The following is a 24,485-nucleotide window of genomic DNA, read 5'->3' as shown; positions in this document are numbered from 1 at the left end:
CTGCTGACTAAAAAAGCACCCCCGGTACGCGCATGAAAGAGCTGTGGAACAAGGGCAAGAGTGGAATCCTCCATTTGTGCCTGATGAGCATGACGCCGCGGTGCTCTCAGGAAACTCGCGTGAGAACACTGGGGCTGCCTGTAGCATTTTGCCATCTCTGGATGTGGAGTCTCAGTTTGTGTTGGATAAAACTGTCAGGTTTTTTCTTTTCTTTTCTCTCCTCACAGCAAGTCTTATTAAACTCTAGCTCCATACCGGGATGTGAATCTAAAGTGATCCCCGAGCCCCCCCGGTTACTCATATATTATTAGCACTTGGTCATTGGTATGCTGGGTTAGCCAGTGCCTGTTTTAAGCAGATGCGGCAAGTTTCTTGATGCTCCAACAAAGTTTGAAATATGGCTGGAAATTCTTAAGCAGCCCTGGACTCATGGAGCTGTTAATCCACAATGAGAGAGAGAGAGAGAGAGAGAGAGAGAGAGAGAGCAGCAGACTAGTCTGCAGGTTGAGCACATCCATCCATTGCTTTGCCTACAGGCTGACAACCTCTATTTTATCATCCACATAAAGTTAGAGGGTGCCTGTGATGGCTCTCTCATTGTGAAAACCAGCACGGCTACTTGCCAGACAAAAAGCGTAACAAAATCCAGTGAGGCCCTTCACCCAGGGACCCACCAAGATGGCTGACATGGAAGACTTGTGCTGCCCATTGAGGATGAGTCCAGTTCAGGGCCATGGATGAGATGACAGACATCAGATACTAAGTATAGACCACATGGTGGAAGACAACAGAGATGAGAGGAGAAATAGTGTTTAGTTTAGTCACCTGCCAGTCAGGCTTACTGCTACAGTATGTGCCCTTTCTTTCTGGGAGGAAAGGAGACGACTCAATCAAGCAGGTTGAAAACTAGGTCAGTGTTTAAAACAGACAATCTCGTCTGGTACTGGAGCTCAACAGCGGCGGGAGGACTGTGGGCCTAGGCAAGGAAATGAGAAATCCTGGCTGAATCTAGCTAATGGAAACTTGAGGTTAATGGCATTTTTTGAGCCCTCACAATGGCTCTGGCCCAGCTCAGTCCTTGCTTCAGGTGTCCCTCTTGTGCTGCCTGTGCCAAAACTGATTCCACTCCTAAAACCTCTCTCAATGTGCAGCTTTTACAAGATTACGCTGCGTTATTGGGTTGTGTTTGCTGCATGACTGGGCCAATTGGGTGTTTCAGTACAAATGAGGACATATTTGGCTCTCAGCTTGGTTGGAACAACTGGAATAGATGGCCTCTGCCCATTTCCAAATGATTTATTGTTTGGACATTGGAATTGTGTTTTATGTTTATATTAAACTGCACTCAGATAATTTGTTTCCAGTGGACAAACATAATGTAACACCAGCACGACTAAGAAATCCCAAGGGACACATCACACAATAACTTTAACAGGAAAGAGTAGTGAGAGGCACTTTATGCTGCAACTAAAGGTTTTTAAAGGTATTCAGACCTTCTGCTCCTTCCGTCTGTGTTAACCTCATAATAGGAAGGTTCTCCCAGTGGTAGCATAACTACAGGTAAGGACTGCCCATCTCCTGCCTGCTAGAACCGAGATGCAATGGAAATTGCAGCCCATGGTTCCTATAACACTAAGCAGTGCTATTAAGTACTATTGCTGCAGCACATCCTAAGTAAGATAAAAGTAACCTGTCCCATGATAAGCTAGACAGATACAAGGGGAGGTGGTGGGGGGGGAGAAGGGCAGATCTCCCATTGATTTACATATAGCTTCAGCAGCCATGCGAGAGAAGTCCACGAGCTGGCAAAGGCTGCTAATGACCAGAGATGAAGGTGCTAGGTCTGTACCAGTCAAGGTTAAGTGCCCTTTTTATGGCTCCATGGCTGTCCACTAATTGAGTCCTCTGAGGCAATTGAGGCCCAGCCATTTAGAATGTATTAGCTCATTTTAGCTCATCTCTTCTCTGTAGCTTCCTCCACACTGAGCAGCTTTGCCTATTTCAACTCATGCATATACACATTCGGATCTATGGGGGATTCCCTAAACTCAAACAATTCAGCCTTGTACAGCAGCTAAAGTTTTCTGCTTCGACTGTATTTTTTTTTACTGTAGACCAGTTTGCATTACAGGGAAATGCCAGTGACATAATTATGCTTACTTTCTTTCTCAAGCTCATCAGCTACCCTGTCATCTTGAAAGGACATTTTCTGGTAACCTCTGCTCTGCCTCAAGAAATCCCCTCTCCCTCACGGTAAACAACTGCGCTGTGAAAACACCCGCCAGCCTCCCAGCATTCCCGCTCTGGGTTCCTGTGTCTGCTGTGGGCGCAGAACTTCCCTCAGGCACTACAAATTTTCCTTCAGCTGCTTCTTTGCCTCTGCTTTTCCACTGAAGGGATTGGCTCCTGGCTCTCCCAGGGCGTAACAAGCGCAGTAAAACAGCCAGAGCTGCAGGGGGCGGCAAGGTGCGACGCCCCTGCTGGGAGATGAACGGCTGCACCCCGGCATTAGCCACAGCAGGGACAGGGTGATGGATGATCTCGTTAGCCTCAGTCTAGTGCTGGGAATTCTCTCGGTTGACTTGCAGCCCTGAAAAATTCTGAATGTGGTTGAGAAAAACCATACCAGCTTGTTTATTGGTTAAGGGAAGTGGGTGAAAATAAGCCTGTTTATATTTATCCAAAAGTGGCGTTCATGTTGGGCCAGTGACTCTGTGATTTACAGTCTACACAATAAGCCCTGTGCAGCTGCCATCTACTGTAAATCTGCTGTAAAAAGTCCATAACTTCAACAGTGGTGTTTACTGAGTTAATCCAAGCCAGAGAAAGTATTCATGCTCCAGTGATCTTCAGCATGTAGTCTTTATAGTGTGTTTTGTATGTTATGCCTAGTGCTGTATTGTTGTTGTGCATTACAGCCTCTGTATTCTGTAACCTGGAGGCAAAATAGAGCCGCGGCTGACTCTGTTAATGTATGGCAAGTGTGTTAGTGTTCTCAACCTTTCCGGCCATGATCCCCCAAACACCCCCAGGACCTAAGACTTTTTTTTACACCTGAGGTGCTCACTGTTATTTGAGACTTTGACGACTGGCCTCTTCCGGTCCTGAAGGTGATAGTGAGCAGAAACCGCAAGCTACATCAAATGCATTTCCCCACTCTTCCACGATCAGGGGAGCGGAGGGCGTCTTTACGAGACTATTAATGCAGTTCATATGGTCTAAAGGTTTGGGTTTCCGCCTCTTCAGATGTCGCAGTCATGCTTCATTAAAGGCTTTTTTCACAGCAGGAAGAGGCCTTCAGATCTAGTGAGGGCTTATTAAGAAGGCTTAAACACCCACAAAAGCCACAGTGGCACATGATGTGATTGTTAAAACCTTTCAGATCATAATTCTTCTGTAATGGCAGGCACGTGTTGCTATGTTCAGGTTTTGTTTGTTTTTACTTAAATCTTTTCAATTGTACACTCTTAAGATGAATGTGTTGAAAATAATACAATTCGTGTTGTTTTTTAACACACATCTATGTCCAGATTGGGACAACACAGTTTGTGTTGTTTCTAACACATTTGTTTTAAAGGAACACTTCACCGTTTTTTTCATATTAAGCTATGTTATTCCCTTAACTAAGACAAGTTGATACATACCTCTCACGTTTCAATGCGTGCCCTCACTGGCTCTGGTGCGTGGTGCAACTTTGATAGCATTTAGCTAACCCAATGCATTCATTAGGATCTAAACAGAGATTAAGTTAGAAGCAACCAAACACCTCCATGTTTCCCCTATTAAAATACAGTTACACGAGTAGTCACACGACCAAGTATGGTGCTCCAAATGTTATTACGCCACACAATATAGTTATCCCTCTTACCTGCTTAGAAATGCACCACGTTTTATTTTGTCTCACCATACTTGGTCGTGTGACTACTCGTGTAACTGCATTTTAATAGGGAAAACATGGAGGTGCTTGGTCGCTTCTAACTTCATCTCTGTTTGGATCCTAATGAATGCATTGGGCTAGCTAAGTACTATCAAAGTTGCGCCGCGCACCAGAGCCAGTGAGTGCACGCATTGAAACGTGAGAGGCATGTATCAACTCGTCTTAGTTAAGGGAATAACATAGTTTAATATGAAAAAACGGTGGAGTGTTCCTTTAATAGTGTATACTTGATATCAAGCAAGCAAGTTGTGTTTTCATAACTTTCTGTGACTAAAGAGCATATTTTCACAATTCTACTCTCAAATTATGCACCTGTACTCTACTGTACATTAAATATGTACACTATGCTGAAAAGGTTTAAGGTGTTAAAATGGAGCCGTCTGTGTTGAAGCTTTAAAGCCTGCTGTGTCCAGTGATGAAGGCATGCTTTAGTCCATGCAGTGGGACTGAGAGACCCTGGGCCCCCCAGTTCAGCTGTTGCAACCCCTGATAACGTCATGTATCTCCGGCATCTCAGAGTGGACCTTAATTATGGCTCATACCTTATCTTAGGCAAACTAATCTCCTGAGAATGTCACCAATGGACCCGCTGTTGCAGTTCTCTTCTGACTTCACATGCCGTGTCAGATTTAGGACATTGTAGATGAGAATCTAGCAGGGGAAATGGTGGGCCTGTGATTCGGTCTGCTTATGCTGAATAAGGGCATTCAGGAATAGAAAAAAATCACAGTGCCCCATTGATTTGAGGTATTGAATTCCCTGTGCAAAGATGGCAGACGCATGCTATTGGTAACATTTGTCCTTGACTCCTATTTTTGGTTAAGTTTGTTTTTGTGTTAATAAAGGCAATGCTTCAGCTGGATGAAGCCTGGTACAAATACACTCATGGCCTTCTTCCAGAACGCATCAAGACATGAGTTTATTGCTCAGCCTGTATATACCCAGTCTATATCTGGAGCCCTATTTCCTATGATCTGTCATAGGCATGTATTCTATCAATAACACACACTCACACATTGCAAACACATCAAACATGGCATACACCCCCCCCCCCGACACACACACACACACACACCTACACACACGCATGCACGCACATAGAAAAACATGGACGAAGACAGTCAGACACAAAGACAAACAAGGCTGCAAAATGTACAAAGTCAAAGACACATGAGAAGAGTAGAAGTGAGGTTGCCAAATGGAGATGGGAGCTGAGATAAAGAGAACAGAGAGTGAAAATGGAGAAGAGCCGCTAGAGGAGAAGAGAGGAGAGCAGAGCAGAGTGTCTGTGTGCCAGACTTGCTGTGTGCCATGCAGCCTGCTATTAATACTTGGCAAGGTGGCAAAATGAGAATGTGCTGATGTTATGACTATTTAAAGCAGCAGCTTGCATGGTGAGGGGGACTGATCTATTAGTTTAACACGACCTGACCCGGACGGCCAGCGAGCTGCGCTCTCAACAACGGCACTTTGTCACGTTTAATGACAACGCAGCTCTCTTGACACACACACACACACACTACCACCAACAACAGCAATATTACTCCAGGGTTCACCCTCCAGTGGCAGGCCATGTGGAGTATATAAAAAGTGGCTGTTTTCAGCGTGGTTAGTGAGTCTGTGGAAACTCATTTCTTAGATCTTTGTGTTTAGAGCCACTTCACAAGGGCACATCCACATTAGATTAAACACCACAGCAGCAGCTGATCTCTTAGGGGACACATCAAGCAACATGATTTGATGTGGACCTAGAGGGCTCCTGACTCGTTTGCAGACAGACATGACAGATCGAGTCATGATGAACAGAGCAAGGTTAAGGAGAGATGACTTTATAGCGTGCAGCTGAAATATAAAACCACAAAGCTGATTTCCTTTGTTTTTGTTTTAACATTTTAAAAATATTGAAATTGTGTTCACCGTGTGTGTTCCTTGGGGAGTTTCAGCCATGTCATCACTCATGGGGTTGGGTATGCGCTTGTTTGTCTGTGTTGTTTCACACCTCTCGTCTGCTTTCTCTAGGGGACCATTTATCTCCCTGGCAACAGAGTCGCAGAACATCCAAGCAATGGGGACGAGGCTGGCAAGTTCCTGTTCGAGGTCATTCCAGGTAAGGATGGAAATGCACCCCTTGAGCGCTGTCTCCTCGCAGCTTACTGATGAAGGCCAATTACAGAATTACACAGACGAATGCAGTTATAGTGCTGTGTGGGAGATTTGCACCAACAAGTACAACCCTGTATCTTCTATGGCGCTCCCATGTAAGCTGCTAAAAGGGGGCCGTTGACATGGCGTGTGTCTTGTGAGGAGTGCGGCGGATTCCGTGCGCCACACATCTGCTGTGTCTCGTGTGTGTCTCTGTCTGAGCTGCGCGGACGCCATTTCCTCTCAGGTGCACGCCACTGGGGCTCAGCAGACCATGGCATCTCAGCTGCTGACTTGTGCCAGCTCCCAGAGAAGTCCCCTAGAGACCACATGCTTCACCACCAGGGAGAGAGCGAGAGAGGGAGAGAGGGAGAGAGTGAGAGAGAGAGACAGAGAGGGAGAGAGAGAGAGAGCAAGAGAGGGAGAGAGAGAGAGAGAGAGAGTGAGAAAGAGAGAGAGCGAGAGAGAGAGAGAGAGAGAGCGCAAGAGATAGAGGGAGAGCCTGTGGGCAGCGTGTTTATCTTTCGGAGTCTGGGGCATGGTTGGGTGACCTGTGGTCTGGCGGGTTTTCGCGGAAGCTTCCGGCGGGCCTGTGCTGAGCGGTCAGTGGTGCGTGCCGCTGCTAGGCCCCAGGGGTCCTCGGAGGCAGGAAATTGGCCGCTGCTACCACTGCTGCTGCCTGAGCCTCTCAGTGCAGATGCCCCTCTCGTGTCTCGCTCTAATGGCACATGATGAAGCACACTGAGCAGGCAATTGTGTGCTGTCTGAGGGAGGCTCCTGCAGCCACGGCAGCTCCGGGCCAATGATGAGCTCCGTTAGCCGCTAGCGGCGCTGGGGGAATCGTGAGCTCCGTTTATATCCGCTAGCATAGGCACTTTTTCTCTGCAGGCTGTGGTGTGCGGGTCCGTTTGTCTCTGTCGGTGTCAGTGCAGTGGAGTCATATTATATCAATTTCAGCAAGATTTCAACATGCAGAGCGTCTGGAAATACTGCTAGTGTGTCTCTAAGTGGACCATAGGCATGTCCCTTTCTTCTGCAGTCATTGGCCCTGAGGGTCTACAGGTCTGATGTTTACTCCAGTGACTTTGCCTTGAGCACAGGGGAATGTTCAAGGCCACCTGACCTGGTGGAGAGGGCGGGGAGGGAAGGTGACCTGAAGGTGAGGCCAGTTGTTATGTATTTTTTTTCCAGAGTGAGATATGTGAGGAATGTGAGCCTCAGGAGAATGATTCTTCCCTAAGCTGGCCCACAGCTGTGCTACTGGATCACTCAGGCCGCCAGGGTCTGTGAACGTGGAGCGTTGTTAGATATCTTAAATGTCTGGAGATGTGCTCCCCCTCCCTCAGCCCCTTCTCATGCTTTTATCTCTGACAACGGAAAGGAAGTGCTGGGATTGTATGCTAAATAAACAACCCGTGGAAGCATTCATCTTCAAAACACTTATTAACAAATATTTCAACTTCAAATAGCGTCTGATTTGTGTATCGTGTATCGTGAAACAAAAACATCCGCCCTTCGCACTTTGAAACAATCATAATCAAAAGGGGAAATGTTCTTGCCATTACATTAATTCACAGTCAGGATGTGGAATGAACTTGAGTCATTCCATGTCAAATCAGACCAATAATAATAATAATAAAAAAACAGGAAAATGTTTTCTGCACTGTCTCAAATTTTGCTCAAAGCTTTTGTCCACCTATTTAGGTCCCAAAACTAAGGCCTGTAGTACTTCTGTGAAATTCCAATATTTTCATACATTTTTTCACCCTTGATTTTGTATCATTTTTACGTTTTACGCTCTCAGAAATACCTTACCTTGGAGGCCATGTCTGGGCATTAATATCTTAAGAAAGATTTGTAGACTGCCCAAACATTGTAGGATGGCATCAGTGGTATTAATCATTGTTTTGTCTCCAAATACAATACTTTATTAATGTTGAGCCAGTGTTTGAAGTCATATTGTGTACGAAGTGCCAATGATGTAACATGTTACCATTCATACGTTTTCATTCTCGTAAAACAATGATTTTGACTCTAGTTGTTTATCTACAGTATGCCTATACTACCCTTAATGTCACTGTTTTTGCACTTACAATAGATAAGCATTCTATATTCTACAGGTAAATCCGAATGCAAGTGATCAGCTGAGACGCATATTAGAATACTGGTGTGAACGAAATGCGTCTTGGCTGATCACTTGCAATCAGATTTGCCCAAGACGCATTCTAATGACTAGTGTGAACCGGCTCTTAGATAGGGGACCAATCACAGAACTAAACAGGGAGGAAAGTAAGATGATGATATGCACAGACGCATCCGTGGCGCCCAATAAACGGATCTGATCATTTTTTCAATACGTTTGGTTCCCAGACCACGTCTCATTGTGAAGTGGTGGTGCTAGCCAGGCTAGACAAGGTTCAAACACAATCTGAGATGGTGCAACAACAACCGTATCTGATTTGACATGGAATTACCCACCTTGCAGTTGCAGCTTGCAACTTAGGAAGTCAATTTGGTGCAGTGACTTGATGCTATCAACTTTGCCACCTACAGTATGTATTCTTCAATCTACTGTGGTTTTGTGTATGTGTGATAAAAGCGTGTTTACCAACACAAAATGTAAGGTCTGCACAGAGACTGCAGCATGTTCACCCTGAGAAAATCTTTCCACACGGCAACAATGTCTGCAACCATTTCACGATCTTGCAACATATCTCATGATTAGTTCCAAGCCTGTGGTAAATTTGCCACATCCAAGGTGATTTCATAGCCCTTGAAGTCGTGTAACTTTTGTTCTTTTTTTCTTTTCTTCCGACGCCTCTGCTCTGCTCCTGACATAAATAAAGTCCTTTCACAGGACCTTTATGGCATCCTCATAACGTCTTTTGTTTACTCTTGTCCAGATATTGATTTATTGACTCTGCTGGCCTGTAAATACCAACAAGTCTTTGTTACTGAGCAAATCGCATTTCTGCACGCCATTCATCAATTACGAAGTTCTATTGCAGCACCTGTGATGTGTTGATGTGACCACGCGGTGCACTTCCCTCCGTTCTTTTGCCTCCCGACAAGTGCTGTGTGCTTTGATTGAAAAGCCCGTTGGTATTTGTCTGATGTCCAAGTATGTGTGTGGGCCTACTGCGGGGTTAAGGACCCAAGAGAGGGAGAACAGAGGGAGAGAAGGGAGGGCCATTAAAATGAGTGAGCACAAAGCAGAAGGAGGCGTATCGAGGTGGCGTCTGGGTGAAATACTGCTCCTGGTGCTCGTCTGGAGGAAAGGTCTCCGCCAGGACACTGCAGCTCCCTGGCCGCCTCCACTAGTGCAGTCAGCCAGTGGTGCACACGCTTTTGTCCTCACACGGAACGCCACGGAGGTGGAAAGAACCTGGGAAGGAACGCTCCGAGGCAGAGATACAGTGGAAACAATATCTAGAGCGTGCTGTCTGGCATTTGAATAAGCGAGAAGCCAAAGAAACGTCCTGCGGGCCTCTTGTGAATGATTGGAGTCCATCTTTAGTTTGGCGGTGGTACTGTAGATAGATGAGGTATGATGCCACAGACTGATATGACACTCTTGTCCTCCTGCCTCAGCAGTTCTGGCGCTGGGGCCAGATTTAAGATGGTGGTAAATGTGGAAGTGGTGCCAAATGTGAGATGGTGGTAAATCTAGAGGGCCTGAGTGCCCGCTGAAAGGCAGATAAATGTTGTGAAAACACTAGCAGCTGTGTGCCATGCAGTGTGCTGATACAGTATGCAAAGCATATTACGCCATATAAGTCCATAGGGAGCGAATAGAGAAATGAGATGTAGTGGCTCGGTCTGCTTTGAACAAAGTCTAACTGCCACGGAACACGTGCGTTGCATAGCAACAGAGACACTAGCAGGAAATATATAAATTTATTAGCTGTTTGTCCCCAACTTTTGTTCTCTGAAGTACACTTTCCCACTTTACTCATTAAAATGGCTCCATCTGTTATTGTGATTTGACAGAGAGTGATTCAGAACGTTCCATCACAAACAAATCTGCCGTTGAGGCCAAATGATGGAGTGCGCTACATCTGTAACAGCCATTCATCATCTCTCTAGAAGCCACTCCAGGACTCGCCAGTCAAATGTCCTTTTTCAGCGGTGGCCAGTAAACGTTTGATAAGGAACTTTAGGGCCTTGTGTCGTTTTGCTTATTGTTCATGCTTCAGTGCGTTATGCGAGACACACCAAATACCCAAATAGCAAAGAACAGCAGCTGTGTTTGAAATGCAAATGTCTGCGTCTGAGCCCAAGAATAGCTGTGGCGCCTCGGCCGTGCCCCGTGCAGCTCTGGCACTGTGGCGGCGGGTGGAGGAGACGCGCAGGAGAGAGTGGGGACTCAGCTGGGATGCTCAACAGGGAAGTACAAATGTGGGGGCTTTAGGGGAGTATGCACCTGCAGAGAGCATGACGTCAACCAACACCCCCCCACACACACCACACACACATACACATACACACACACACACACACACTCGCACAGACACAAAGACACCCATAGGCCCATAGACTAGAGTGAGTGAATGCTGTTTAATGGGCATGTTGTGTTCACAGGGGGCCCGTGTGGCGTGGTTTTCCACCTTTATTAGTGGCGCTTTAATTAGCGTGCTGCGGCGGGAGCGGTCATTATCTCCAGGACCAGCGCTCTAATGATCTAGTATAGTGCAGCGCTGCTGCAGCGCCCTAAACTGGACGCTCACACGCCGCCCATTTACCACACGCCGCTCTTATTCTGGACGCTAATGCCCCGCGTGTCACACGGGGATGGGGGGAAGAGAGGGAAGAAGAGAGAGAGAGAGAGAGAGAGAGAGAGAATGACGGACTGATGGCTGTAGGGGATGTCTGAGTCAGGTTATTACAGGTTTGCTTTGTAGGAGCTAGAGTTTTCACCTCACGTGCTACTCATGCAGTTTGGCTAAATCATGCTAATGCATCAGTGGATTGTTAATTGTGAGGCTCAGGGTGCCCCATAAACAATTCCCCTGCTGAATGAATCTCAATAAGGAAACGCTATTAGCTCACTGGAAGATGCACAGGACTAAGTGCTGAACAGATACAAGGGCTTGGCTGCAGCGCTCGGAAATGAAATTAAGGTAAATAACTTTTAGAATGTTTAATTGGATGTTTTTGTAAATCGCCTCTCATAAGAGCAGCCTGGAGGGGCTCTTTCATTTGCCTACTAATGGAGAGAAGGAGAGAGAGAGGGAGGGAGGGAGGGAGATGGAGAGAGAGAGGGAGAGAGATGGAGAGAGAGTGAGAGAGAGGGAGAGGGAGCGTGAGAGAGGCTGAAATCACACAGCGGGTGTGGGAGTGGGTTGATTCCGTGGTGCGGTGCGGTGCGGTGCATCCAGAGCAGTGGGCTGTGCTGCTGCAGTCTGCCCCAGCTCCAGAGCTCCAGGCTCCAGCTCCAGCCCCAGCGTGGATGGGACGGAGGCTGAGCGCGGAGCATCAGTCATTACCGCCCGCCAGCCGCCTGGCCTCGATTGTATTATGCACTTTGCTGTAATTTACTTCAAAGTGCAAAGCAATTTATTTTACATTTGCACACCAGCGTGCCCCGCTGGGAAGGTAAGACTGCCAGAGGAACAACACAGCTCATCCATTCAGATGAGGCAGATCTCCAGGTCTCGTCAATCATTCTCCAATTAAATTGGCTGTAAGTGATACTTATGGAAAACTTCAACTACTTGACTCTATACACACCGTTGCCCTGCCAATAGAAGAGTAATATACTCCTCTGTATCATGCAGTCTGGAAACCTGAAGAAGCAGACGCCCATGTCTGCCAATTAATCTGTGTGGGTACTTCACAGTGAAAGGAGAGTTGTGTACACCTATGTGGCCACTAAAAGTTAGGCTGGGTGAACCCTGCCTGAACTTCCGGTGAATTTGGATTTCGCCCGGCAGCTCAGGCTGGAAACCTGCACATCTAACTCCTCTGTTACCTGCCAGAACCTTTGGCTCCAATCAGAAACTAGCTTATCCAAAAGAGGCACCGTGGGTCTGACTGGTTGAAGGACTATCCAAGTGTTCCAAGCGGAGTCATTTGAATGATGGCCATTGATCACACCTCTTGGGCAGTAGAAACAAATCGCAGCCTCCCCATACTAATGTTCAATCTTTTTTTCAAAGGTTCAAAGGTTATTTTTTGGGCTTTTTATGCCTTTAATTGGACAGGACAGTAGAGAGAATGACAGGAAGCGAGTGGGAGAGAGAGCTGGGGTGGGATCCGGAAAGGACCACGGGGCGGGAATCGAACCCGGGTCGCCGGCGTGCGGTGCAGGTGCCCCAGCCAGTTGCGCCACGGCGGGGGCCAATGTTCAATCTTAAAAGATTGACTTTAGTATGGTGATAGCCAGACTAGCCTAAAGTCCGTCTGAACAAGAACAAGAATAGTCAACTTTCCTTTCAGTAGTCCTTTCAGAAATATGTATTTTTATCTAAATGTGTTAGAAACAGAACATCATCAATAGTTATTCATGTTTTTTTTTTTTTAAAGATATTTTTTTGGTCTTTTATGCCTTTAATCAGATAGGACAGTGTAGGGTGACAGGAAACGAGTGGGAGAGAGAGTGGGGTGGGATCCGGAAAGGACCACGGGGCGGGAATCGAACCCGGGTCGCCGGCGTGCGGTGCAGGTGCCCCAGCCAGTCGCGCCACGACTGGGGCCGTTATTCATGTTTTTTAATGCAGAGGATCCCTGATATTATAGTAATAGTGGTGTGTGTGATAGTACCGTACATTTGGATGCTTCAATATGAAGAGTATTGTCTGAATGTTGCTCAAACGTAACATGGTTCAGCATCAAACAGAAAGACTAGTCAGCACGTTCAGAGTGTTCCCTCTCGTAGCAAGTGTAACGGGTGCTAGCTGGTTAGCTATGCGGTGGAACGTTAGTAAACCTCACTCCCCGACACTTCTGCTGCTGGCATTAAAGCTAGTAGCCTGGGCTTTTAGCTAGATTGTTAGCGTGCTCGACTCCCGATCCGAGGTGCTGCTGTCTCGCGGGTTCGAGTCCGGGCGTGTGCAGGGCTGGACCGCGGTGGTTCCACACAACGCAGGTTACACATACACACACGCACATGCACATATATACTGTACATAAACACCAACACACAACTACACATACTCTGTGTACTCACCCAAATCCCCAGAGATGAGCCAGTCTGTGACAGGGGCAGGTGGAGAGGCGGGGGGGCACTGTGGCTTCTGAAGCTCTCTAGAGGAGCAGAGGGACTGGACATGGGTAGCCAATGAGATCTTAGTCCAGCACAAATCTCCCTGACCATTTGACCTCCCCCTGCCAGCTCGCACAGCCTCGCTGAAACCTGACACTGGTCAGCTCCAGAGGCTAGCTGTTAACACTGGACTGAGCAGTAGGGATGTGTCAACAGTGGACACTAGCTGTAAAGCCACAGAGACACTGGACGCTGTGGGCAGTTTCCTGTCCCCAAGAGAGGACGTTGCGACATGAAGGCCTCTGTTGTGGCTCAGTGTGTGTGTGAGCCCAAGCAGGAGTCTCATCTATACTGTATCTCAGGACATGACCTGACCTCATGACATGACTCTGTAGGGACTAGGGAGACACTCCGTGTGTTGAATTGTAAGTAAGTACTTTTATTGTCTTTTTACATAAACATACATACAACATAAAACATGAAACATACAATATGGTACCCCCTCCCCAACACCATTATAAAAAACAAACTAAGCGCTATAGCATGCACTACCCCCCCCCCCCCCCCCCCCCCCCCCCGACAACCCACACACAGCACAAGCACAGCTCATCAGATAATATAGTATAAAAAGAAGCTGCCAGCCACTAGTTATTGCACAAGTGCCCCTTCAGTTATTGCACTATTGCCCTGTTCCATCATTGAGTAGCTTAATTGATAATGGTACTAGGGAGAACTTGAATCGGTTAAGCCTACAGAATGGGAGTCGGTATCTTTTGCCCAGAGGCAACAGCTCATACTCCATATTTAGGACATGGATTGGAAAGGTGCATAAGGGTCTGTTAGTCTGATCTTTGCAGGACAAAAAAATATCTCCAGAGTCATGGCCAGTTTAGTAGATGTCATATGAAATCACACATTACATAGCAGAAACATGGAAAATCGTGGCCATACAAACCCAGGAGATATTATAATGTCTGGTTCCATGATCTGAATTTGGCAAGGTCAGTGAATTAATCTGGAATAATTTCTCCCACACATTTTTTGGAACATCTTCAAAACATGATTATGCAGAATATTTGCTTGTTCTGTTTATTTAGGATGAGCAGTGGCCAAACCACATATAATTGCTATAGTGTTGTGTAAGATTGAATGTCACCAACTTGGAAGCCTTTTCTCTCTCTTCAAAGGCACAGCCTCCACTTGTGATTCCTCTGTTTCAGTTCACAGATGACAACAACTGCCAAGGCATCACTTTTGCCTCTCCATTCTTTGCTGCAGCGAATGAAGTGTTTGCATTATAGCTTGGTTGGGATCATATGAATTAAAAGAATTTCAGTGTTTCAGACTACTTCTTGTGGTTCTTGTCTCTGAATGAATTGAAGTCTCTGCAGCGGGTAGAATTGCTTTGCCATGATATACTCAGACAATTTGCTGTTATTATTATTTCAGTCCTCTGATTTATGGAGGGAAAAATAGACGCTCTAGCTTTTCCTCGCCTGTTATTGTGTAGCTGCCCGGCACCCAGTGGTGCCATCATAACACTGTTTAGATATCAGGCCATTTTCCCCATCTCACTGTCCTGACCTTCTGTCCTGTCCTACAGTATGTGATTGTGATAACCGTGGAACATACTCTATATGAGATCAGCGTCCCATAGTGTATTTAGTTATTGAATCCTCATGCACCATCCTTGGCTTTAATATCACTGCTATCTCACAGATACGGTGGCCAGTGCTTCGGAGACCTTGAGCCAATCTGAAATTATAAGTAACCTTCATGGAGCTGCCCTGCACACATGCTGTGTGCCTGGCTGCCTGGCGCTAACAATATGTCAGACACTCCTTCCTTACACACACACACACACACACACACACACACACACACGCACACACACACACACACACACACACAGACAGTTGTTTAGCCAGTCGAGGGTCTCATATATACATATAAACAGAGGCTTACATTAAGGAGTGTTTAGCTCATTATTTAGCCATTCATCTAATGACACAGTACGTTGTGGCTTGCACAAATGAAAACAAACATCCGTTCACGCTACAGTATTTATGAAGCATTACATTAATCCAGACTCAGACATACACACAAACACTAGTGAATTAGAACGGAATCAAGGCAAACTCCTCAGACATACTGTACACAAAAACCAGGCACGCTATCCCTTCCACACACACACACACACACACACACATACATACACACACACACACACACACACTCATACACAAGCCAATTAAGTGTTTAGAAAACAGAGTAGCCCCAGTGGACGGGTCAGCAGGTCATCACTCTCTCATGCTCCTCTCCACCACTGGACTGTCCTCTCGTCCTCTCCGCTCGCTCTCTTCCTCCGTGCCCTCATGTCTTGTCCAGCCCATCCCTCTCTTCTCTTCTCCACCATTCCCCCTCTCTTCTCTCATCCCTCTCTTCTCTTCTCCACCATTCCCCCTCTCTTCTCTCGTCCCTCTCTTCTCTTCTCCACCATTCCCCCTCTCTTCTCTCGTCCCTCTCTTCTCTCTTCTCCACCATTCCCCTCTCTTTTCTCATCCCTCTCTTCTCTACCATCCCCCCTCTCTTCTCTCCATCCTTCTCTTCTCTCTTCTCCACCATTCCCCCTCTCTTCTCTCCATCCTTCTCTTCTCCACCACCCCTCCTCTCTCTCCTTCACATGCCCTTTATCTGATCAGCCTCTGTAGCACGCTGCTTCTGTGGACAGGAATGGAATGGTGAGGCTCTTAAAGCACAGCCATTAACACCTCCAAAGGCATTCTGGGAGTTGATCACAGAGTGTGTCACTCACAGTCTACACTGGTCAGGAAGAAACTATCAACAATTTCTTCTCATGTTAGTGAGCTTTATGTACAGTATATTTAAATTTGAAGTCCTTCTGAGACAGTGTCAAAGTTCGACCAAAATGCATACAGTATGCAGTATGTTGGTGAGCCCACATTTTTATTGCATTGCGGTTTGTTATCAGAAACACGGAGTCTTGACTTTCCCAAGGTCATGAAATGATTTTCATTTTCCTCTTCTGATTGTGTTGTGCGTTCATATCGTGCCATTTACAGTAATCGCCAGTACAAAGAACTATGTTGTGCAACTAAGCAGATGTGGTCTTGAAAGTTGGATTTCCGTTTCGATCTGATGAGAAGAAATATTTCCAGAGTTCCCTTGCTGAACAATGAGAACATTTTGATGGACTTTCCCAGATGGATGCACCGAAACGATGCCTGATTTTCCATGGTAACCACCGCTTTTCTGTCCACATTCCAAGCAGATGGAGGACAAAGACTTTTCAAAAATGACCAGCGCCATAAAGACCTCCACTGACCAAAAGGGGAGAAGGGAAAGAGCATGAGAGGAAAGAGAGAAGGGAAATATGCAACAAACAAATTCCAGCCCGGCTAAATCCAGCCTCGGAGCGGAATGGCGCGGGAGCCGTGCGGCTGGAAGGGTGGCACCATCTGGGCTCCTTTGGCCTCTGTGTGAATGGAGGGAGGCCGAGGGAGAGAGCGGAGCAGAGCGGCACAAAGTGAGAAAAAGAGCGAGGAGCGAGGAGAGCACACAGTCTCCCATTGTCTTGGCCCTCCGCACACACACACACACACACACACACGCACGCTGGAGCGCCGCCAGGTAGCCCGCTCACTGCCAGGGAGCTGCAGAAGGAGATGGGCTGTCGACTATACGGGCTCAAAGCAACCAGGACACGGTCACGGACACACACACACACGCACACACACACACACTGGCAGTCTTCTCCACCTTATCTCCCAAAGAAGGACGTTTGTTGACAGTTTTTTTGTGGAAATGGAGATAGATGGGTGCCATTGAACCGCAGAGCTTAAGCGCAGCTGTGCGCTGCCCTGCACCATGAATAGCCCTTTGCTTCTACTTCTGTGTTCTAGCCTTTTTATGAGAAGCCCTCTGCTTGACCTCACAATCACCTCTCTATGAAGGACTCCAGCAGTAGACGGCTCTAATCATGGGTCATGTTGGCCCGTTTGTGATGATCAGTGTGGGCAAACTCAGAGCCGTGTCTGGGCGTGACGCACGAGACACCTGCGGTGAGCAGCCCGCTAACTCTGCAGGTGTTGCCCCTCATTGGAGGTTTGAAGAGTGCAGCCTCAGCTGGGCACGGCGCTGCGATAAGCATTGGCGCAGCGCGCAGGTAGATAAGGAGCCGGTCCTGTGGTCAGCGGGGTGGACCGGCGAGGCGGAGCGGATGCGTCACCGGCCGGTGTTTAGACTGCAGATGCGCTGTTGCGATGGACGCCACGCTGTGTCTGTGCCTGCTGGCTCCTGCGTGGAGATTCACGCCTCTGTGGAGGCATCATCATTATCTGGGCTCGCTGGGACGGGCGGCGGGAGACGGTGCGCCGTGTTGTTGTGGTGAGTCAGCAGGAGAGCGGCACGTGGGAGGAATACGGATCGGCTCAAAAGCCTGACGGCTCTGCTCACGGAAGGAAGGAAGGAAGGTGTTTTTTTTTTTTCTGACACTTCCTGTCACTTCCTGTAAGGCCTAATTTAGGGGCCATGCAGAAGATGTTCTTGTAATAGGGAGAAACACGACACCGACCCCGACAGCACTCACCAGCCCTCCTCAGCAGCGCGGGATGGAAATGAGATGCAAAGGAGCGTTTCCGTACATTTCCCCCTGATGTCATTCCCACTGGCTGTTTTACATGCGAGTGCTGGCCAGGCACACTTTGCGTAGGTCATCACTCCTGCTCCATGTGTGCACACACAGTGTCGACTCAGCAGCAGCTCCTGTCCTGTGGAGAGGAAGGGAGACGGCACAGCTCCTCCTGATCCCTGAGGCTGTGGAACTGCCTTGTGCTATAAACCATCCACCAGTGCTGCGCATTGGGCTCGTCTGTTCTGTCTGCTGGTGTTGTGTCTGTCCGTTTGCCTGCTTGTTGTTGGTACACTCTAACCTCTCATATCGGACTGTGTGTTTGACTTTTGTACTTTCTGAGGTGTTTATTTACAGTAGGCTCAAACTGGATGATGATGATGATGGGGGTTCAGATAATGAGGGCTGCTGCTGCCGTGTAGTGCGCAAGTGAAATGCAGATCAAACAGGCAACTGTGGAGCTGTGTGGCAGTTAATCATCTCTCTCCTCCGGTGGGGCAGCGCGCGCTGGAGGAAATGCCCTGCTGCTTGGGTGGAGGGGGGTGGAGGGGGGCGGAGGGGGGGTGGAGCGGCCCTCTCCCTGATGTCCAATAAAGCTGAAATATCTGACCGGGCCCCGGGGCCTCGCTGGGCTCAGCATGGGGCCCCTCCGCTGCCTCAGGCCCAAGTTTGGCCAAAGTTTTAGTGTTTCGCTTTGAACTGCCCGACCGGAGCTGCTGAAGGGTTCTAATGGTGAGGTAACGAGCTCCTGGAGATGATAGAACATCAGAGAAGATTCCGTGGCCACTTGAGAGGCACTTTGAGCTGGAGATGCACAACCTCAATCTCAATCCATTTACCGCCAGGCTTGCTCCTTTGTGTCATACGATCCTGAGCTTGTGGCAGCAATGGCTTATGTGACCTTTCCAATGGCTTTGTACATGGATCAGAATGAGACGTGTGTGTGATTCATGAGTGGACCTGTGATTGGTTGAGCATGAGGTAGCATCTGGTGTGCCATGTTCAACTTGACACAATGTCATGCCACACATGAACCTGGCACCATGCTAGGCATGATGATCAGACTCATTCTCATCTCAAATGGTAGTTGTACTGCCCCCATGTGGCTCTGCACATATATGCACCCTGACAATTACATTTTTTGTTCCCTATTTTATGCTTATAGATTTAGATTAATGAACCCTGGCGCAAGTTTGTTTTTCATTAGGTTTTGAAGTAAAACATTTGAACTTTTACAGTTGAATAGTCACAAAAGTCACATAGCTGCATGTGTATGTTATAAAGTATATGATTTGGTATGAACATTTCAAAAATGATGTTGTACGTGTAAGAACAGTAACACTTTCCACTCTAAGCCTTTATACCACAGAAACTATAGTTATAACATTTCCGGTATTTTCCCACCAAGATTTTTCCCCTTTTTGAGAGGGAGAAAGAGACAGAGAGAACGAGAGAGAGAGAGAGTGTTTCATTATCATTCATCACCCTTCACTGATTCAGTGCATTGTATAGCCAAGTTGGTAATTACTGAACGGAGGGGAAGATGAAGGAGTCTGCCAGTGTGTTATCAATGAACTGACAGCAGACAAGTCTGCCGAGAGCCGGCCTGAGAATCTCACAGTAGCTGTCTGCTGTTTTGATGGCATACATACACAGTAACTATGTGACTGGCCAGCCGCATATCTGATGGGGGTGTTTCGTTCCTAGAGGTGAAGATTCTTTGGAAAGAGCAGGAAAAACAGTCATCCATCTGAAACATGAGCTCTGAATGGAAATCATGTCTATGCCGAGCCCCTGGAGTCATCTGTTGCCTTCAGTTCCTTGTAATTCTTAAGTCTGTTGAACTGTTGAAGAGCAGGACTTTACTTGGCCCAGAGTGTGAAGTGAAATACTAGCTGCTCCATTGCTAGTGGTCTAATCAGTATGATCTGGCTGCTGTGTCTTTTGCCTTTCAGCGTGGGGTTTGAGATGGTGGCTCATTGCCCTGCTGTATTGTGCGCTCCACATATAGAGTTCCAGAAGTTAAGAGTACATTTTGTGTCTACCTCTGCGTCTACCCGCCGGAGGGTCTTCTATCAGCTGCCATTATCTGTGGCATTTGTATAACAAGCTGTTCAAGTGCTTTGGCAGTGCCCTGCTGTTTGTCTGGATCTGGCATCAATGCATCACTGCGCTGTGTGTACAGTATGTGCGCATTGTGTGTGTGTGTGTGTGTGTGTGTGTGTGTGTGTGTGTGTGTGTGTGTGTGTGTGTGTGTGTGTGTGTGTGTGCGAGAGTGTGGAATGAGCTGTGATTGAAACGAGGCAGGGCAGCTCGGCGGGTGTGCGTGCGGGCGGTAAATCCACTGGAGGAAGCTTGCTTCGGGTGCTCCACACCCAGCCCAGATGATGTAAGCAGCTGAAATGTCTGCAGCATTTCCACCTTTGTTTTGTGTCATGATCGGTGGGGAGACTGGGTCAACTCCCACAGTTCGTCAGCTCTCGTACCCCTATGCAGAAGAGACTCGGTGTTTGTCAAGGGGTGAACAAATCCACACATGTTTCCTTTCTCATGAAAGAGGAAATGAATGACTTGTATATGAAGAAGGGAATGCTTTAGAAGTTGTTTGTCTTTGGGGATACAGTATATTAGAAGTGAGATTGATTTCTGTTTTGGAAGGTCACAGATTTGGCAGGATGCTCAAAGGGACTTATTAAGAAGGAATTTCCTCTCTCTTTGAAAGAACATTGACATTAATGCATTTAAAGCCACACTGAATGCTTTTGAAGTTAAAGCCAACATTTGCAACATTAGTGAAAGGATAATTTTTGATCGTGTGATTTAAAAACAAGACCTAAAGAGCGTTTCAGGTAGCTGGGTGGGTGAGTTTAAGCAATATATATGCTGTTTTATTTATGTTTTACTGTATTTTTCAAGAGTGAGTGTGAATAGTTGAAAGGAGGCCGCATCAATCTGTTTTTTCCAAGCTTATCATAAGTTAGTGTATGTAAAGTATATGGTCCCTCATGCAGTTTGAGCTGTGGGCTAGTTGGCCTCTCTCCTGCCCCCATGTGGCATAGACATGTACAGCGCTTCTAAAGCACAATAAACACATTGCATTCAGTCTTGCCTCCTTCTCCCCCCTTTTTTGAATGAATGCAGCCTAATTATTCTACACAGAACCTCGCTATTGATCTTCTCCCAATGAAGACAGATTTAACTGCTTTTGGTGTTCCACAGTGCGCTCTGGGTCAATGGCAGAGGATTGCAGGAGCATTGAGGCATGTCTGATCATTTTTTCCAAATCAGTTTTAATTCCCCTCCCTGGCAATTAAGGCTGTTATTGCTCTCCAAAAGCGTTCTGGATGAGCTGCGAACCCTCTCAGCAGCGCGGGGGAGATTGCTCTCTGCATGTCTACCTGTCTCTGACATCACAGCGCCAGCACACCTCACAGCCACTAATCACCTGTAAATATGAGCCAGCCACGAGATGTTCAGGCACCCTCGTTAGATCAAGGGAAAAAGTATCTTTCTCTCTCTCTCTCCCCCTCTCTCTCTCTCTCTCTCTCTCTCTCTCTCTCTCTCTCTCTCTCTCTCTCTCTCTCTCTGTCCTGTGGCATCAGGCTTCACATTGGAGGAGCTTCCTATTAACATGCGGTATAATTTCCATGGGCAGTTTCCATGGCCCGGCCCGCATTGCAGTGGCAGACGCTGGCATAGCGTGTGAGTAACATAATGGTGTTTATGGTGCGCCTAAGAGACCTGCCGTTATTTAATCTCACAAAAGGCACCTCACGTTCTCCCCGCCATGAATCATTCTTTGATGTGCCACACAAATCCGCCGGCCTGCCTATTGAGCAGCACTTTGCTGGGCCAGTGCGATCCATCCAGGCATAATAAATAAGGGTGGGAGGGAGAATAAAAATGAGTTCTGGGACTTTTATAGTTCATTCTTTTACTGCCATTATTTATATCATGTGCGGTGCATGATGGAGGCTCCTGCCTCTTCCTTATTCTGTTGCTTCTAACCACACACGGACACTGCCTGCCCCCTCTGATTGATGAGCCTGTTTGGTGGCTTATTTATGAAGAGCGTTCCATATTTTATCATATAACTAGTCAACAGCATATTTATCTAATAGGGTTGTAGATTGCTTGTTTATTTGATTAGCATTGACCGGAGTAATTGACTTTTCTGTCTGTTCTGTGTACATGTGCAATAAACACACTGACAGACCAGTAAATAACTGATAGAAATAGTAAATAGCTGATAGGAATGCTCATGCAATTATGATCAGTCTCTTGGAGAGGTGAGAGTGGGCAAAGCCATAAAAGTGATATTTCACCCTTTACCACCTGGACACCCATACAAAATACTTTACCATTATATTTATCTGCAGTGATTATCTACAGTGATCCCATCAGTCTGAAGATGTAAAGGGAAATATTCATCGTTGTGAACCTGAATGGTAGTTGTGAAATAGAAACCTAGAAAGAGCTTTAATAAGCAGAATTCATAAGATTATGTGCCTTTATGCATGCGCTAAATATACTGTATGTGTAGCTAAATTGTGTTAATCATAAAACTCCTTATGGCATGATATTCATGTGTTGTATAGGGGGATTTCAAAGGATGGATTGTTTAATGATGCATGCCATCTGCTAGGGGTGGCACGGTTTTTGAAAAATGCTCCGAACCGTGCGGTTCGCATGTCACGGTTCGGAGTGTGTTTTCGTCGTACGGTCCTACGGTTCAGGCTAGTTATGGCATGCGCAATTGATTCACATATGTGACGACGTGTTTCCCTTACGTGCGAGAGTAGGAGTATGGAGTTTTGAGTGCTGCGCGCAAGGTTTTAGAAATGGCAAGTGCGAGAGATCATCCCTAGCGTGGTCAAACTGATAATGCACCTGACCCTGCTCGGGTGGAAGCATGTTCTTCCGCAACTGTAGACTATGCGTGCAACTTTACCAAACGAAGTAAGTAAAGAAGTAAACTCATTCTCCTTGCCCCGCTCTCGTGCGCGCTCGACATGCACATTAATCCAAATAGAACATTCACAATCGTGAACGCAATGACGCACAGAAGACGATTAGCTAAATTACTGTTAAAAACGGTTAGCATCAGACATTTGATATCTCTTGCATTCAAGTTGACTGACCATCTCAATACCAATGTTTTCAACTCCAAGGCTTAAACGGGCCTGTCCCAAGGAGAAAAAGTATTAGCTTACCTTGAAACTAAAACACATGTGGGGAAACTGAAGAGTCCAACCAGTAGAGTATGATGAGCTTAGCCTGCTACTTTGTTTACAATATTTTGAGGCTTCAGCCAGACAGCTGAATTTAAGAGGTGGAGTTATAATGAATAGTAGGCTAGGCTATAATCTGCATTAAGTTTGCTGTTATGAATATCAGACATGTCAGTATATAGAATGAATAAATAATTACATAATGTGTGTGTGTTTCAAATAAAGACAAGCTTTACATCTTGTTAAAAAATCATTCACACTATATGAAAGGAGAGCGATAAAAAGGCGATGCAATGAAACATATGGGTGGACGACCTACATTTTGTGCTGGTGCACCATCCCTGCCAAATAAATGATAAGATTGTTGAAATCATCTTCCCTCTTGCTTTATCAAAATCTCAACTGAAGCTTCAAGTTTCCTCAGACAATAATGTGCTTTATGTCAAATTCAGTTTGTGCATTATTACATGATAACTATTCTCTAAATACTCTAGCCTAATTGTGGATGATTAAGCTATGTGCTGAAATATGTTTCTGGAGTGTTAAAGAGTAAAAGAAAAAATAACAACAAGAACCGCACCGAACCGAAAACCGTGACCCTAAACCGTGATACGAACCGAGCCGTAGATTTTGTGAACCGTGCCACCCCTACCATCTGCACTTCTGTGATGTTCATTGACTTCATAGAGAAATTATTACTTCCGGACAAAAATAACAATTCATCGTATAGAAAATAGAACAACTTCATTTTCATTTGAATGGAATCTTTCTATCTGTAGTGATGTGTATTGAGAGAGGTGTCAGTCAACCACTGCATGTTTCCATTTCAAGTCAGATGTGACATTTTGGAAAGGTTGATAAAAATGAGCCTTTTGACTTCAACCTTTTGAGAGAGAGAGAGCTTGTGTGTGTCTCTCTCTGTGTGTGTGTTTATTGGGGGAGCCCTGTGTGTTTGGCCTTTTGCAGCCTATGCCTTTTGTGTGTGTGTGTGTTTGTGTGTGTGTGTGTGTGTGTGTGTGTGTGTGTGTGTGTGTGTGTGTGTGTGTGTGTGTGTGTGTGTGTGTGTGTGTGTGTGTGTTTAAATCTGTTGTCATTGATATTCTTGGATAGAAACTCATGCAGTCTTGCATGAATGCGTGTGTGTGCGTGCGTGTGTCTTTCTCTGTGTGTGTGTGTGTGTGTGTGTGTGTGTCAAAGCTAGTGTGGGCAGTCAGTAAGGTGGTATTAGGCCCTTTTCTGGGACACTTGGACATTTTTGTGACAGTTTGACATTTGTGATAGTCCACCATTTTAGATGCAGCCCATGGTGTTGGTCCTCAG

At 46.5% G+C, this 24,485-nt stretch overlaps 1 protein-coding gene across 4 annotated transcripts in view; it reads left to right on the top strand.

Moving 5' to 3' along the window:
* arhgap24 (Rho GTPase activating protein 24) overlaps window positions 1-24,485 on the top strand; it is a 112,694-nt gene that overhangs the window by 48,585 nt on the left and 39,624 nt on the right. For all 4 annotated transcript variants that reach the window (XM_062554135.1, XM_062554134.1, XM_062554138.1 and 1 more), the window contains one exon: window positions 5,957-6,044. In XM_062554135.1, coding sequence (XP_062410119.1) covers window positions 5,957-6,044 — 88 coding nt within the window. The remainder of the gene's footprint in view (window positions 1-5,956; window positions 6,045-24,485) is intronic.

This window comes from Sardina pilchardus, chromosome 14 (assembly GCF_963854185.1).
Source record: "Sardina pilchardus chromosome 14, fSarPil1.1, whole genome shotgun sequence".
NCBI classification, from domain to species: Eukaryota; Metazoa; Chordata; class Actinopteri; order Clupeiformes; family Clupeidae; genus Sardina; species Sardina pilchardus.
This window is presented reverse-complemented; position numbering and strand designations above follow the sequence as displayed.